This window comes from Melanerpes formicivorus, unplaced genomic scaffold (assembly GCF_026170545.1).
Source record: "Melanerpes formicivorus ecotype bairdi unplaced genomic scaffold, bMelFor1.0.p_v2 SCAF_6, whole genome shotgun sequence".
NCBI lineage: Eukaryota > Metazoa > Chordata > Aves > Piciformes > Picidae > Melanerpes > Melanerpes formicivorus.
This window is the reverse complement of record NW_027142358.1, coordinates 23143958-23160579: the sequence shown is the minus strand read 5'-3', so window position 1 is coordinate 23160579 and position 16622 is coordinate 23143958. Positions and strand designations below refer to the sequence as shown.

Below are 16622 nucleotides of genomic sequence, written 5' to 3'. Positions count from 1 at the left end.
CTAGTATTTTTGCCTGTTTTCAAGAGGAAATACTTTCCTGCATCAAAGAAAACACTCTAAACCCCACCTTTTTGACACGTTAAGTGTTTACTAGCAAAGGAACTGCCAGAAAATTCCATAACAGATCAGTCATGACCATGCTCACTTTTTATGCCCATCTGTCATAAAATCTCTCCCTCTAACCAGTGTTCAAGTTAGAAAATAGACTGACGGGCTACAGATGTAGTACGGTGTAGAAGCATATATTACAATAGTACCTTTTCTGTTTCCCCATCTCCTTGCCAACAGCATTCACAGGTGATACAACAGCTTGAGAGCCCTTCTGTTCATCATGTACTGGAAAAAGCCACTGACTTAACTATGGCATTTCAGTGGAGAAAGGTCTGTATACATTACTGTGTAGTGAAGACTTCACATGGAGAAGTGTGATTGGTTGCCATCAGACTGTTAATTTTTTTTCCCCGTGGAAAAAATAACTGAATTACTGATGTTTGTATCTCTTCCTGTGTCTCTGTTTGAAAACTGAGACCTGTCACAAAACCTTTCCAGGCAGATACTGAATTTTTGCTAACTCTGAACTGCAATATTTTTATGACTCATGTGTGACCATAATCTTAGTTTGGTAAACTACTGTCAATCCCAGAAAAATGCTTAAAAGTTATAGATAAGACCTAGGATTTTGTTCAGCTGGAATCTAGAAGTAGAATATTTTAAGAGCAAACCAAGAACATTCTCTGTACACCACTCTTTGCTTTTCCTTTTATCACCCAGATCAAAACCCAGAAGGAAGCTTTCCAGCACAATCTTACACTTTGATAAACTTTCAGTCTAAATTTATTTCTTGGGCTTTGTAATCTGAGGGCAGATCTTTACTGCTACTTGCATATTCTCCCTTTTTTTTTTTTCAAGTCTGTGTATGCAGTATGCTGGCACAGTACAAACATACCCAATTAAATAATGTTAATATCTTTTATCAGCTGATTTCCACCCATGTGAAATTACTCAATAAGAAATATTTAATTCTGTAAAAATAAATACCTGATAGTCAAGTAATCGACGATTGATTTGGCTTGCTCAATGCTGAAGAAATTTAAGTAACCACTTACTTCTGAATCAGTTTCTCCTATTCCAGCCATTGCTTTTCCAAGTTCTTTCAAATTTTCTACTAAGGTCATATGCTTGTCTGCAAAGAACAAAAACTTAACTATAAACATGACAGGGTCAGGGTTTTGGCCTGTTCTAGTTATAAGACTTCTTGAAGTTTAAGAAGTTATGAGCCATGTACGAACTTTAAAAGCAACAGCAGTCAAACTGCCATTATTCTTCTCAAAAAAAGGTGCATTAAAACTCCATCACAACACCACCAACCCACCTTCATAATGTAAGGAGCACAAGAATGGGTGTTTAAGATACAACTTGGCCTCTTACTTACACAGTGAAATCCATATGCACAACAGTATGTAAATTTGAGGTGCACAGTATGTTTATCTTTACTACTGTTTATGTATTGTAAAAGATTATTATTCTGACTGTGCCTCTTACAACATAAACCATTCATACAGGAGCTAATATTAAAAAGGTAACATTTATTTTAAAGTGCTTACAGTCATAATATGTATAATAATGTATTCTCAGACTGGGAGACATTTTTGCACACCCCCCCCCCCCCAAATAGATAATTATATTTTTCACCCTGGAAATCAAAACCAAATGTCCAAACAGCTCTGCAATGAAATTTAAATTCTTCTTGTTAGCTTGTTTAAGAGGAAACTATGTAATATATATCTGTGTTGGCTAAACTTTTAAAATTAAGGGATTTATCTTTGTGTTTGGTGAACAGACTATGCCACATGGTGGAGTTTCAAAAACAGTTTCATGCACAATTTACTTGTTCTTTTCAAGTCTAAAAAGTCTAGAGTGGAAAATGGGGAAATATCCACCAGTGGTGAAATTGATTTATTTTCCTTATTGTTTTAATTCTCTACTGCTCTGCTCCTTGGTTCTTTGTAAATAAATCAATTTTAAAAACTTGCAAGATTCTGATCTTTATAGTTTTGCCCTTTAGTAGTAGAGCAGTCAAATCCTGAAAATTTCACCTCATCTTTCAGTAACGGAGGCATCACAATATAAATAACCATAATGGAAGAAGCAAGAAAGAAATAGAGTATAGAGGAAATAGAAGCTATGGGAAATGAGAAAGGGTAACAGAACCAGAAATATTACGGTTAGTAGGGAAGTGAAGCTACATAACAAGATCACGAGAAGTCACAACACTCAGGCTGAGTACTACTACCAGCTATTCGGAATCCTTTCTTTCCTCTGCACACCTGATTTTCAGCCCCAACTACCTCTCTCAGAAAGGATCTCACAGTGCTTCTGTGAAGTGAGGTGCGCATTATCCTCAGTGTATAGAAGATTAATCAAATCATGTAATTCCTTCTGGCTCCAAAACAATCAGCCTGCAGTTCACAAACCTCAGTTCTCCTCTCCCTTTTACCATCCGTAAGTGAATTTATACTACCTCCCTTCTCTAAATCCATTCTTCCTGCTCCATGCTATTCTTGTTACTATGGTCAAATCAGCTGAATTCTCTAGACTGTTTGGGTCCAGTGTAGGGAATGAAAAGCAAACAGTCATTAATATAGAAGCCATTAGCATTTTGCTCTTAGTTGAAATGTCTGGTCTTGGAACTTGCACCAGCTGAGAACAGTAATTACAAGGAAATTCACCTTACCCCTGGGCTATAGTGTACTTTATAAATGGATCATTCAGGGTACTTAGCTGTGAAGAAAATATAAGAAGTGTCCTGTAAGCATTTACAAACTGTATTTTCTTTCCCTTAAAATCATGTGTCTTAGCCAAATCCAAATGGATTTTCACAGGACAGCAAAAAGCCAATTCACAAAATTTGCTTGCCAAACCTTATGTCTGTCCTTCAATACATAGGGCTATTAGAGCTGCTAACACACACACAAGAAACAAAATAACACTTTTGTTTCCACAGCCTCTGTCTGCAAGCCAAATGAATTGTTTTAGTTACAATTTTATATATAAAAATTAATCAGAGGCAGACACTGTCATGGAAAATTTCAGCTTAAAGAGTTAAAGTTTGGCACAGCTTTATGCAACTAAGTTCACATTCCTAAAAAATGTCAGTCAGCTTTAATAATCAGTTGTGCTACCAGCCTGTCTGCTACACATGTATTACATACAGTCTCATAAAACTACTTTCTGACATGTTTCCATTCTTCTCCATTGTTATATTAATATAGTTAGCATATGTTAAGATACTTTCTCATTGGAGACAGGAAGGACAACTGGAATTCTAATGATCATAAAGCACGTACATATTCTGTCCAAATTCCAAGTCAGAAAGGCCTTTGAATTAAATTACAATGCAAAAGTATAATAACTATTATAAGCCTGATTTTAAACATTCATCTTCTCTTTGAATGGAACTACTGAGTCCTTTTGCTCTTCCTCTGGGATGGACGTTTCTCAACATAATCACCTTCAAAGCAAATGTTAAGTAAGCATTGTGATCTCTGAAAAGTGGGTTTTAGAGGATGCTGCTACCATTTTTTTCTGGCTATCTTGTTCCCACTAGACCCAAGCTACATGCTTTGTTGCAAATTTCCTCGTAGCCACAGGAGCTACAGTCCTTTCATTGCCATTTTTCACCTTTGGATATGATGCCAGTTTACTTCACAATCCATTCTTTAGTGCCAGAAGTGCAGCATTTGCCATATAGAAAGCTGTCTGAGAGTTGACCTCCAAGGATAAAACAAATGTATTTCACCTGCTGTAATGCTACAGGATGTGCTGAATATTTTGAACAGTAGAGAAATGTGCCCAAGGCTATAGTGAGTCAGTCACTGAGACAGCTAGAACTAGAATTCAGAAGCTCCTTGCTCCCTCTCTACTGTAATTATTATGTATTTTACCATAGGAAGGACAATGTCTCTTCAGGACCTGGCCCTTTTGTACCACATATTGTACAAAGAAAGAAGAGGGATGTTCTACAAAAAGACTACAGTTCTAACAGAGGTTTATCATCTTCCACCAAGAACTCTTTTCAGGGTGTTACAGCATGAAGGGGGAACTTTAACCTAATGCCTGACTGCAAAGACTGAAACTAACATAAATTACCATTGGATGCAAAAGGAAAAATAACGATAAGGTCTATACCATTCATTGGATAGTTAATGGGAATATAGAGCAGAGGCATAAAGAGTTCTTGCTCTTTTTTCTTCTTATGGCGCTTCTGCTTGAAACTCTTGGGTGAGTCTAACTCAAAATTGGACTTGATTTCTGAGGTCTCTTCCAAACTTACTGATTCTATGATTCCATGATTCTATGAATTTCCCTTCTCTCTCTCTTCTGTGGCCTTGCCAGGGGTATCTCTGGTTGACTACTGTGGGAGGTAAGGGGAAAGAAGGAGGGAGTGGAGGAGGAAGTGAACAGGTCCCCTGGAGCCATCCAGGGGAGTCTGAGGAGTTTCTGTGCTGTGTATAAATTGGAAATATATATGTAGTACATATATTGTATATTTTGTACATATTCGTTGCATTTCATATTTCTAGATTTTAGCTTGCATGTAAATATAGCTTAATTTGGGGGGGGGTGCATAATTATCCAAATTTCAACCCACCACACAGGGACCAGGCATAACATACCGACACTCAAGAGGAACGTACATTATTTTACAATTGCTAGTAATTAAATATCTCTTTATTAAAATGAAATGGAAAGCATTCTTGCCTTCCACTTCAGATATTTATTTTACAAGTTTTAGCTATGCTTACCTCTGAGGTTCTCCAAAAGGAAGTGTAATAGGTCCATGAATCCTGAAAGCTGCATAAGACTGAATTTCATTTCTTTAGCCCAGCAAAATCCCGCAGTATAATAATCCAGCAAAACAGCTTGTTTGAAAGATGTCTTTAACTGTTTAAAATTCAGAAATTCTTCCAGATTTCTAGAAGAAATTGTAGGGTAAAATAATGAAATGTAAAAAATTAAATCACAGATTCTGAATTTAACTTAGTCTATTTGCAATTACATACATAAAATATAATAATAATAAATATTAAAGACATGTATACATCTTCCAGGAAGTCAGCTACATCAGTTTCTAGATATAATGATCAGAGCACATATCAACTGGCAAAAAAGTAAACACCTATAGGTTTCAGCAGAGACTATTTAAAGATCTGACTAATGAAACAGCAAAAATAAGAGCACTGAAAAACCCAAAGAGAAGTACACTGAAAATCGCAGATAGAAATCAGTGTTTGCTCATGAAGGACTTTGCAGGATGAAATGAAAAACTTTCTGCTACCACTTTTTCATTCTGATTAAAATAGTTTAACTTCACTAAAAAGACCCTCCTTCCTTCCCTTTTGAGGTTATTTTTTCATGTAGCCTCTGAAAAAAATATTACATTTGAAAATTAATGTTAATAATAGAATATAAAATTACTGGAAGTACCTAAATATTTAGAAGTTTCATTTTCACTTTCATAATAGTCAAGACATTTAAGAAGAGCCTCATCTTATTTTACTAGTGGACTGTGGATATTTTTCCACTTACTTTAACTTGAAAAGTTAAGGGAAAAACCCCTCCCTTGTAGGAGACCACGCTGTTGCTGACATACTTATGTCTACGCTATCCAAACACAGAATTAGTAACGTCTTTTAGAATCATTGTGCACGTTTTTCCACACGAAGAGAAGGGATCAAGGGCTAGGACTGCAGTTTGCAGTTCTGCTAGTAGAACTTCAGTCACATCTCAAGCAGTTACATTTTACATAAAGCAATCCTTGGCTCCTTAACGACACCTGATGATATAGGTGCCAGTAGTGATCACAGTTTCCAGTTCCCTGTAAAGTATCAGTCTTTCCCCCCCAATCCATTTTCATTCCATCCTAAGAACAGCATTAATCTTAGACTTACTGATAGGCAACCATTAGTTTTTCAAAAGGGGTTTCAAGAAACCAGTAGAGATACACTGTCAGATAAGATGAGTTTGTTTTTTTAATTAAAGCCTCAATAGTTAAGAAAGTGAAGCATATAATCTGATTTTGTTTAAAACATATTCCTTTGTTCTGCATGACAAATTTGTATGGCTGCACACATGCAAGTCGGTTAAAAACACTTAACTGTGTACTGAAATAGAAGTGGACTGTGGCCAGCTGAACTTTCCAAGGTTTGAAACAGTCCATATCCTCTCTTTCTGAAGCTTCTGCCAACTCAGTGTTTTCATAATCAGAGCTTCTCAGGGATTTAGATTTTCTCTGATGCTGCTAACAAACGCCAGTACTCATCTTTTCAATATTCTGTAAAGGATTTATAGGTACAACAGTATCTATAAACTACTAGGAAATGATGGGGCATTTAGATTTCCTAGCTGCCCTGACTGCTATTTCTTCCTTCACAGAAGGTGCTCCAGTCCTACAGAGATGGACAGCAGCATAAAACTCCATGACAGATGGGAATGCAGGACGGCAAAGTTCTCACACTGAATCAGATCTGCTCTGATTTTCTAACCTTAGCTGTGATCTTCAAACTGTTCCTGTGTAGACATCATGCACTGTGGTAAACTAACAAAATTTCAATATTGCTGCTAAACCGCTTAGAGTGCATAAAATACCCTGTAACTATCCTCTTTCAAGTCAGATGCAGTATGTACTTTATGTTCCACTTGTACAGTGTGTGTATATATATAAAATATGTGATCAGCTGAGAGTAAGAAGAAACACATGATCTTTCAATGTTTTTCCTACTAATCTTAATGAGAAAGTTTCACAATAAATTGCATCATTAAGCACATTTTAGTCTCCAGTGAGCTGTACGCTTCAGTCTCCTCTAAAATAAGAGGCCTATTGTGTAAGAGAAAACAGTAAATGAAAGAATTCATTTTATGATTTGATGGGAACAAAATTTCTTTCCAGCTCTCTTAAAAAAAAAAAAACAAACCAAACCAAAACACCAAAAAAAACCCCAAAACAAAACCCAGAAAGAACAATTTATTTCTGTTTATTAGAACAGTAGGGCAAACAGGAGGAACAGAAGAGATTTCAGAAGTAATATTTTAATCTTTGTTAAATTGTTTATCTATTCACAGGGACACGGCTGAATTTTTTTATTCCCTTCCTCCAAAACTAGTTTAGGAGACCAGCTGTTTGGCTTTCAATTTGTGAAGAATTTGCTAGCAGACAAAAGTACTCCTAAACAATTTGGGCACTTCTAAAAAATCCCATCCTTAAAATACAAATCTGGAGTCTCAGGCTGAACTCTTGGCCTCCTAAATTTAGCTGCTATTACACACTAATAACAAAGTAGAGTGTTACTACAAGGAAGACAATACGGCTTTACATGAGAAGTCTTTGGCTGCCTCCTCTTTCCCCAGTGCATCGTAATGGCTACCTACTGACACCTTCTTAATGTTACAGTACAGAATCTTAAATATTTTAGCAAAAAAGTTACCAGGTGAGACTTATAATTAAAGCTCAGTATTGGCCTGTTCTTATTTACACCTCAGTATTTCATTTACAGCATATTTCTACTATTGGAAACTCAAAATCCCCATCAGTGTGAAATGTCAGTGGGGAAAAAAAGGAGCCAAAGAAAAATCAAGATGTATAGGAAATGCAGTAAAACAAAATGGATTTGACATCAACAGCATTTCTTCCTATCTTTCATTAATCATATTACAGATCAATGATTTAACTAAGCAATTAAAGACTAATGACATCACTACCACAAAGGAAATCTAACAGCCTACAATTTTTATTTCATTATTACATTGGCTCTAGAGTTGTTACCATTCCCACTTACTTTTGAACTCCTTCCACATTTTGTTCTGCCAACGCAGTAATTTGGGAGAGAGAAAGAAACGTCTGTTTTAAAATCTTCTTTCCACCTATGGCAGCCTCATCTCTGTCTTCTTCCTACACACACATATGTATACAGGAGTAGAATGTTTATTTCATTTTGTCAGTAACTTATCTAAATAACAATATTTTTTTGGAGGAAGTAATATGAATTAATCCCTTGCAAATGCCAAAAATGTAACAGCTATAATTATATGGCAACACAATACCCTAACACATTTTCACTAGAGAAAAGCTAGGCAGATACATGGAAAATAGTATTTTTATCTTAAATTCATGTGGGAACACAGTGACATATCACATGCAACACAAGATTATATTAACTTGCAAGTAGAAACAATAGAAGTGTAAAGATGCAAAACCACCATGAATCCAGATTTCACCAACACAACACTAAATTACACAGGAATTAAATTTTAGAATCAATTTCTGCTTAAGACATTCTGAGTGTACATACACATTACTGGGCTATTTGTTCTTCACCCTGTAATTGATTGCATTTCCAAATTTACCAACTGTACTGACTCCTCCTCCAACCACAAAAAAGTGCAAGATGTTTGCTACACCACAATAATACACATACCAGGACCTGAAAGTACCATTTCAGAGGTCAGTGTGTTTGTAATACAGACAGCAATTCCTTAAAGAAAATAGAAGGGTGTAGATGTTTTAGGGCATAACAAATCGAGCACGCAATGTGAGCATGCAATGCAATGTGGTGGACTCACAAAAAAGTGTCACTGACCAAAAACATTTGAACAGAGGCTGATTTCAGTAAGGAATCAATAGGAAAAAAAATCCTGTTTTACAATAAAATATGCAGGTGACAAAGTGAGATGTCAAAGCACGCTGTAAAAAGTGATATGAGGCAGAGTCCTCACAGAGGCGTATGGCACTGGAACAAGAAACAACAGTCACAGAACAGGGTGTTTCAGTTGGAAGGGATCTACACTACCTTAGCATGGGACAGCATAAGAAAGAATATTTCACTATAAGCATTAAAAATAGGTTACGCAGAATGGTGCAGGTTTTGAAATCTAAACTGGACAAAGCTCAGGTCTGCATTTGGTGCTGGCCCAGATCTGAGCAGGCAGCTGAACCAGCTCACGTCCCAAAGGTCCCTCACAGCCTCATGACTGAGTCTAATTGGCCTGACCTGCTTCTGCACCATGACACAAAAACTCGATCATAATTTACTTGTAGCCCACAGTTTTCTATGTCTGTGGGACTTGAGCCGTACACAAGTGCAGCAAGGCAAAGCTTGCAGAATAATGTTTCTAGCTTGCCTAGAGAGAGCAGTGGAAGATGAACTCCTTTCTGAGCCTGAACAGTGTTGTTCTGGGCTAATAATCAACTAACTCCAGCATTGGTCAAGAAAAGCCCCCAAATAAAGCTACACTACTCCCCCTGCTGCTGCCAAACTGCAAGACATATGTAAAACTCCGGGACTAGCTGAATTACAGCCTTCAAGGCTGACAAAACAAGACTCTGAGAGACAAAGAACTTTTAGTGGTCAAACTAGGGTTTTTCTTCCCTAATTAAGTAGTAGACTACCTTCACATGTACTTTAACATGTAAAATCACTGTTGCTAATATCATACAATAATTGAAAGATTAATCTTTTTTAATAATTAGGACAAGAATGATTTCCTGAAGTGTTATTACAAATAAGTTGAACAAAATGTTCTTTAGAATTAGTGAGACCTGAAAAGAATAATTGATATTAGTGTTTTGGAAACTGAATTAATCCTTCTTCACACTATGTATTTTACACTGTTGTATAAATGGCATATTACCTGTCAGTCAACACTTTATTGATGATACTGCTTAATAAAACCAAATGTTAACATTTTACAGGTATCACCCCAGATGGATTTTATCAGTACATCATGAGGAATTTAGCACTGTTTCAGAAAGAAAAGAAAGCCCAAGGCATAGTGGTTTTGTTCAGATCGACATGCATGACACTCCTCATGCAACCTCACAGGAGTAGCCCTGTAAACAGAGGTGCATCAAAAAAAGTTGAACATTCTAGAAAGCAATTTTTACCAAAGTCTCTAAAATCTTATCCAAACTAATTCCTCACTGCTTCTTGAAAGGTATCAGACAACATCTATCATGTCAGAAAAAGCTTTCCAAAAAGGAATTTTCTCCTGCCTCCAGTATGTACCTGGCTTGCTACAGTATGAAGCTTTCTAACTTGTGTTGTATTGACAGACCCAGAACTTTAACAGGCTGGTGGCTAAAGGCTCATCTCATTCCCTGAATTACAAACAGCAAGAAGGACCTCTGGAAGACCATACAAAAATCTTAGTATGCAGTGTTACATTACAGCAATATTTATCCTATACAACATTACAAAAATTAATTTGAAAATAACTCCAGGTGCCTTATACTTAGTCACCTATAATCTCAACATATTTAAAGGTCCTCTATCACTAGAAGCACATTCTACTATGTTTCTAATGTCCAGTTCTGGTGTCCCCATCATAAGAAGGACACAGACTCTGGTGCGAGTCCAGAGGAGAGACAAAGATGATCCAAGGACTGGAACACCTCTGCTATGTGGATAAGCCACAGGAGCTGGGGTTGTTCATCCTAGAGAAAAGACGACTCCAAGAGGACCTCAGAGCTGCCTTCCAATACCTGAAGGGATCCTACAGAAAGGCTGGAGAGGGACTTTTCTTAAGGGTGTGTAGCAACAGGACAAGGAGGAATGCTTTGAAGCTGAGGAAGAGTAGGTTTAGACTGGATCTTAGGAAGAAGTTCTTCAGTACAAGGGTAGTGGGACTGCGGAATAGGTTGCCCAGGCAGGTTGTGGATGCCTCCTCGCTATGGGTGTTCAAGGCCAGGTTGGATGAGGCATCCCTGCCCTTGATAGGGAGGTTGGAGTAGATGATCTCTAAGGTCCCTTCCAACCTAAGCCATTCCATGATTCTTCAACCAACAAAAGTTTGCAATTCAAACTTTAGAGATACTCAAGCTATAGTAACTCAGTATTGCAGATAAGGGTCTGTAATCTGCCCATCAAAAATCCACAGTTTACATGCCAAGGTAAATACTTCACATTTCACCATTTCAACACCCAGCTGGGTATTCCCAGTAGCAACACACCCCACCAATGCAGTCCTGTCTTTGCTACTGCTCATGATAAGAACTTGTGGCACTCCTGCCCACTAAAACAAGTACAGATATCAGATAAGAAACACTGATGAGGAACTGTGAGAGAACGTACTTAATTAAGAAAGCTCATCTTATCAGTTTCTGTAAATTAAAAGAGTAGTGAAGATCCATGAATCATTTGAAGAATCCCATGTGGAAAGCTGGGCAGAACCTCCACACACACAATCCAAACATTATAACTATTTTGATTGAATACTGTTTTGTCTTTTGATTGCTGTCTTCAGCCAGCATTGAAAATTCAAAGAGAAGTTATTTTCTATATGTGTGCACTGATGTCAAAGAATTTAATGTTCAATGTACTGTTAACTGTAGTGACTGACTGAGGTAACCCGAGGCAAGTTAATTCTGGTAATAATATCCTTATGTGCTGGGGGAAAAAACCCATCCAATCCTACCAACACACACACTCAGCAGTAGACTTAACCTATTCAAATACAGGCTACTGCTAGAGACTCATTTGTTATTTGTGTGTGTGTGTTTGTTGGGGTTTCTTTTCCTTCAAAGAATCCTTAGCTATTTTGAATGTATAAAATATTTCTGGCTGTTCAGTAGATATTCTAAGCCAAAAGAATGAGATCTTCCTTGAATCTCTAGGTCAGTGTTCACAAACCTTCACAATGTAGCAAATATTAGCAGAAGAGTGATGTAGTCAAATAGCAAATTGCAAAAAAACCTCTCTTCTTTGAATCACAGAGTGCACTGGGTTGGAACACACCTCTAGATGTCATCTACTCCAACTCCCATGCAGTAAGCAGGGACATCCCCAAACAGATCAGATTGCTCAGAGCCCCATCAAGCTTGACCTTGAATGTCTTCAGGAATGGGGTCTCCACCACCTCCCCAGGCAACTTCTTCCAGCGTTCTACCACCCTCACAGTAAAGAGCTTCTTCCTAAAGCCCAATTTAAATCTATCATTCCTACGTTAAAACCATTGGCCCTTGTCCTATCACTCCAGACCTTTGTAAACAGTCCCACCCCAGCTTTCTTGTAGGCCCCGTTCAGGTCCTCTAAGGCCACCGTTAGGTCTCCCTGGGGCCATCCCTTCTCCCAGCTGAGCAGCTCCAATTCTATCAGCCTGTCTTCACAGGAGAGGCGTTCCAGGCCCCTGATAATTTTTGTGCCCTTCCTCTGGACCTACTCCATCATGTCCATGGCCCTCTTGTGTTGAGGATCCCACAGCTGGTTACAGTACTCCAGGTGAGGTCTCACCAGAGCAGAGTGACAGAATCATTATGCTGGCCATGCTTCTTTTCATGCAGGCCAGGATGCCATTGGCTTTCTGGGCTGCAAGTGCACATTGCTGGCTCATGTCCAGCTTCTCAGCAGCCAATACAACTAGTCCATTTTACACAGGGCTGTTCTCTATCACATCCTTCCCCAGCCTGTATTGATAACGGGTATTGTTCTGAAACAGGTGAAGGACCCTGCACTTGGCCTTGTTGAACCTTATAAAGTTCATCTGGGTCCACTTCTCCAGCTTGGCCAGGTCCCACCAGATGACATCCTGTACCACTGGCATATCAGCCACACCATTCTGATTGGTGTCGTCTGCAAACTATCCTACTGTATCATTGATGAAGACATTAAACAGCTGTGTCCCTAAGGGACAGCGCTTCTCACTGATCTCCAGCTGGACATCAAGACTCTGGATGCAGCCATCCAGCCAATCCCTTATTCACTGAACAGTGTGAATAAGGCATTGTGTGCCACCTGAGCACACTGCTGGCTCATGTTCAGCCAGTCATCCACCAGCACCCTGCTTTTCTACTAGGCTGCTTTCCAGCCACTCTTCCCCAAGCCTGTAGCATTACTTGAGGTTGTTGTGACCAGCATGCAGGACCTGGCACTTGGTCTTGTTAAACCTCATTATGTTGACCTCAGCCCACTGTTTTAACTTGTCCACATCTCTCTGCAGTGCCCTCCTACCCTCAAGCAGATCAACACTCAACTCAACAATACTAAGATATCATTATTTGCAATTGTTTAACAGTGCAACACCATGCTTTACAAAACAAGAGTATTCAAAAATATATTCACAATGGAATAGCTTACCAGCATTCTTAAACTATAGCAAATACATAAAGTATATGAAACCCAAGACCCTCCTTGTCCTCACTTCATCAGGGAGATTAGACTGGACTAAACTCTGCTGCCACAGTATCTGAGCTAGTTAATTTAAAGCTAGCTCAGCTACCTCTGTCTGAGCAATACTGCTGACAGCAGTACAGATGTACCCTGAAAGAGTGCTGTGTATCAGTTACAACTTTAATCAAAATGGAAAAATGGGGGGGAAAAACCAAGATGCCAACAACCACACCAGCAACACAGGCTGTTATTTGTATTATTATAGACATTTTGTTATCAAGCTGTCAAATACTTCAGCAGAAGCAGAAAATCTTGAAGCTGTCTACATACATAGTTAAGGCAAAAATGCTCCTGTTTGTTTTTAGAAAGCCCCACTTGTCCACTCCCACAATGGGAACTTAAAAATCAATAGCTTCTACTTTTACTCATAATATATCTTCTGTTGTCAAATGAATGAAGAAATAAAAAGAGTAACACTAATTTCAACTACATTCAAAGGAGAAATATGCGGATATGTCAAATGTAAAAGATAAAAACTTAAATGGAAGGAAAGCTTTTGAAGAACCCTCACATACAACAGATGCTGATAGTGTGCTTTTAAAAACAAAATGTGTTTCAAAAGTCTCACACAGTCCAAACATTGAGATTTATGGATGACCAAATGTATTATGACATTAAACTTTACTGATGTTTTCACAGCTGCAGACTACTTATTGGAAAAAAATGTTGTTAAAAATAAAGCAGCTAAGATCAGGATTCAGATTTTTTTTCAATGTGTTTTTTGTTGAAAGTAATTACCAGTCGGAATAATTAGAAAAATATTCAATGTAAATCAAAAGAATGGTCTCAAGATCTAAGAAATCCTATAGTGGCAAAATATGGTGTTCCCTATAGATTACATAGAGACCACGCAAAGCCAACTTCAGCCACAAGTGGAGACTACATAATTTATAAAAATGCACAATTCCACAGAGTTTACAATAAAAATAAATCACGAAGGACAGTAGCAAATATCACAAAGGTTACCTCTTGTGCACAGAACAAAGCTTAATACACAAGGAGGAGAAAATATGTTAAAAAAAATGTTCATTGAATTCCTCTGAAGATTCCTTTTATAAAGCCATAGTAAAACTGACACAATTTTCACTGGTACGTTTCAAATGGATGTACCAATATATTCTTGACAGGCTGTCGTTTCCCATACAGTACACCTTGTACCCTTTTACCACCATCTAACTGACTGCATTACCCCAATGCTACACTGTTGCAATTGTCAAGATATTTTCAGAGAATACTGTGAAAAAGGCATATATTTTTCATAAACCATTAGCATACGCAATAACACATTCCACGTATTTATTTAAGGAACCTAAACGGTAAGCTTTTGTACTGACAATCACTTGGGTAGCTTTGTACCAACAGATGCAACCATTAAGCTGTCTGAAAGTGGTTGTTCACTTCCAAAACAGTCACAGTACCTTCCAAAGGAGTCTAATCCACTTAAGACTACAAAACAGTTCAGCCAAAAGCAAATTATCTCATAGTAGCTACAACTATATGGACATGATTAAGGGACAACTTCTGAGGTGACACAACACTTCATGTGGGGGGAGTACTACACATGGGGGAGTAACTTGTATTTCTCTTAACGCACAGCCTGTCAGAAATCAAAATAAACTGAAATGCACAAAATGCAGCAAAACAAACAAACAAAACCCCAACCAAACAAAAAGAAAATAAAACAAGCAAACCACAACACCCCACCCCCCCCCCCCCCCGAAAACCCAGCAAACCAAACAAGAAAAAAACCGAACAACAACATGAAGGAGACCAAGCCAAGGACAAAAACAAGTATTAAGGAGAACGATGTGGGATTGCAAAATTCTATGGAGCATTCTGGATACCTAAAGAAATTAAATATAACCGTGATGCTGCTGGGAACGTCCACACCCTGCGTGCTCTTGGAAGGGAAAACGCCTGCCTTTTGATCAACAATTAAAAATCAGGACATTTCTACCACCACGAAAACGCCAAGAAATAGCCATAAGCTTAACAACACGAGTCCACAAACGACAGAAACCTGCCGACCGCTCTGGAAGCCGGGTGAGAATCTCACCGGCTGCGGCTCAGAGGCCAGGCCAAGCATGGGAAGGGAGCGGCCGGGCCTGCGCTACCGAAGCCTCCGCTTGTTTCTGGTGGGGCTCTCCCTCCCACTCTCCTGGGGCCGCAGTGTACGCAGGTACATGTACCCGCGCTGCATTTTTAGCACTCTACAGTTTTTACCTTCGCTGGAGCTTTGCAAATATACAGCTATGATACAAGGGATAAAAGAAAGGGCGGGAAGGCGTTGAGGAACCGCCGTGGGTAATGAGCGGGCACCGCGGCCTGTTACGCCGCCCGCCCGGTCCCGCGGGATGAGCCAACGCCGCGCAGGGCAGCCATGAAGGGGAGTACCTGCCCCGGAGCGGCCATGTTGCCCGCGACTCGGCGTCCCCGTTGCCTAGGGAACGAAGGCGGGACCCGGCCTCTTGCTCCTGCCCCCCGGGCCCTATCGCCTGCCCTCTCCCTGGGCGGGCGCCATCTTAGGTCCCCGGGGCGCTCACCGGCCTGGTCCCCTATAAGCTTGTGGGGTATGCCGTGGCGTTTCCCCTCCTCAGCGCTGTCACAGTGGCAGTGTTTCGGGAGCAGGGAGGCGGTGGGCCTCTCTGGCAGGTACCTTGAGAGTAGCCCAGCATTTGGCTATGAGCTCGGAGCAGGCAGGACCAAGGTGAGCTGCCTTCCTTCACAGCCCCTGGCTAGGATGCCTATGGGCACCTCAAGTGTCCGATTGCACTGCCCCCAGGAAGGAGCCTGCATGGTGAAGGATACGTCTGCTAATGACTCCACTTGGTCCTGTCGGTTCTTGCAGCATGTTTATCCAGTCGCTGTTACATCAGTGATCTGCACAGTTCACACCGCAAACATCCCAGGGGGTGCTTGTATGGAGGGCTCAGGAGTGTAAGGACATAGTGTACTTGAAAACAATGCCATGGAGTCTGTGAGGCGGCCAGTTCTGTGAGGGTGGCAGAGGAGGTCTGAGATATTCCTTCATCCCAAGGACCATGCCACCTCAAGGCCACTGCCTGTGTCTGACCTCCCAATCCAGTGGCCACTGCCTCAAGGCAATTTCTTAGGAACATTATGCACCATGAAGCAATGTTTGCATGCCCGTTTTAATTTAGATCTTGTACTTTTCCCAATCCAAATAGTGCCATAACTACTATAAGCATTGTTTTAATAACATTATAAGGATAGCATCAGGCAGTTATCTCTGTGGTTATTCTAACAACATCCTGACGTTTTCAGCTTCCTGAAAACCACATCTAAACTAAATACATAAACCTAAATACAGTCCAAGAATGTCAGCACTAATTACTGCAGCTCAGATGTTGGCAGGTATAAATCAAGACCGATGGAGGACTA

General features: G+C 39.5%; 1 protein-coding gene across 3 annotated transcripts in view; it reads right to left on the bottom strand.

The window, feature by feature from the left end:
• The window catches only part of CABCOCO1 (ciliary associated calcium binding coiled-coil 1), a 99632-nt gene extending 83989 nt beyond the window's left edge, over positions 1 to 15643 (bottom strand). For all 3 annotated transcript variants that reach the window (XR_010987553.1, XR_010987554.1, XM_068140095.1), the window contains exons 1-4: positions 15615 to 15643; positions 7836 to 7948; positions 4806 to 4975; positions 1039 to 1183 (exon numbers count right to left, since the gene is read on the bottom strand). Coding sequence is in view for 1 of the 3 variants with exons in the window: in XM_068140095.1 (XP_067996196.1) it covers positions 1039 to 1183; positions 4806 to 4975; positions 7836 to 7948; positions 15615 to 15632 (446 nt within the window). In the remaining 2 variants the exon portion in view is untranslated. The remainder of the gene's footprint in view (positions 1 to 1038; positions 1184 to 4805; positions 4976 to 7835; positions 7949 to 15614) is intronic.
• Between the last annotated feature and the right edge of the window lie 979 nt (positions 15644 to 16622).